The 591-nt window shown below is 45.9% G+C and overlaps 1 protein-coding gene across 3 annotated transcripts in view; it reads right to left on the bottom strand.

The window, feature by feature from the left end:
• GART (phosphoribosylglycinamide formyltransferase, phosphoribosylglycinamide synthetase, phosphoribosylaminoimidazole synthetase) overlaps positions 1-259 on the bottom strand; it is a 32,394-nt gene extending 32,135 nt beyond the window's left edge. Inside the window, exon 1 of one of the 3 annotated variants that reach the window (XM_031062625.1) lies at positions 15-259. In XM_031062625.1, coding sequence (XP_030918485.1) covers positions 15-128 — 114 coding nt within the window. In that variant the 5' untranslated portion in view covers positions 129-259. The remainder of the gene's footprint in view (positions 1-14) is intronic. The other 2 variants (XM_031062630.1, XM_031062627.1) reach the window with 2 other exon arrangements.
• Positions 260-591: the final 332 nt, after the last annotated feature.

Below are 591 nucleotides of genomic sequence, written 5' to 3'. Positions count from 1 at the left end.
GCTCGGGGACTTACTGCGCTCCAGAGGGCATGCGAGCGTGGAAAGAAATCCTCCGGAACTACAACACCAAGCGAGCACCGCGGGGGGAGGAGGGACGGAAACCTGTGAGCAGTGTCTGGCTGAGGCATCCGGAGTTTCCTTTAGCACAGAAATCCCTGAAGTCTGGGACTATGAGGCGGATGGGGAAAGGGAGAGAGGCGGCCCAAAGACCTTAGGGATGCCTAGGTTGTTTTTACTTTATCCGTCGCCTCAGGGGCTGAGGGTGGTGATCTGTGAGTGCTGTGCAAAGGCGGGTCTTGTCTCTACATCCCCTGAAATACCACGTCCTTGGTTTGTCCCACATTTGAACTTTTTGCTTTAGGAAGCCAAAAAATATTAGTCTTTGGTTTAGTCTAATTTAGCATTACAGTTGTGCTATGATACTGTTAATAAAAGAAAATTTCATCCACAGTTTTCCTCCCTTCAAGAGTTACAATGTGAAAACATCACTGTTCTTTGTAAAATACCTTAGGAAAAAAGGTTTAATATATTTTGCATATTTAAGCACCAGACCAGACTCCTCCTTTGAAAGGGAAAGTCACATGAATAAAT

Source organism: Geospiza fortis, unplaced genomic scaffold (genome assembly GCF_000277835.1).
Source record: "Geospiza fortis unplaced genomic scaffold, GeoFor_1.0 scaffold96, whole genome shotgun sequence".
NCBI classification, from domain to species: domain Eukaryota; kingdom Metazoa; phylum Chordata; class Aves; order Passeriformes; family Thraupidae; genus Geospiza; species Geospiza fortis.
Note: the sequence above shows the minus strand (reverse complement) of the source record. Positions and strands in the feature narration are given on the sequence as shown.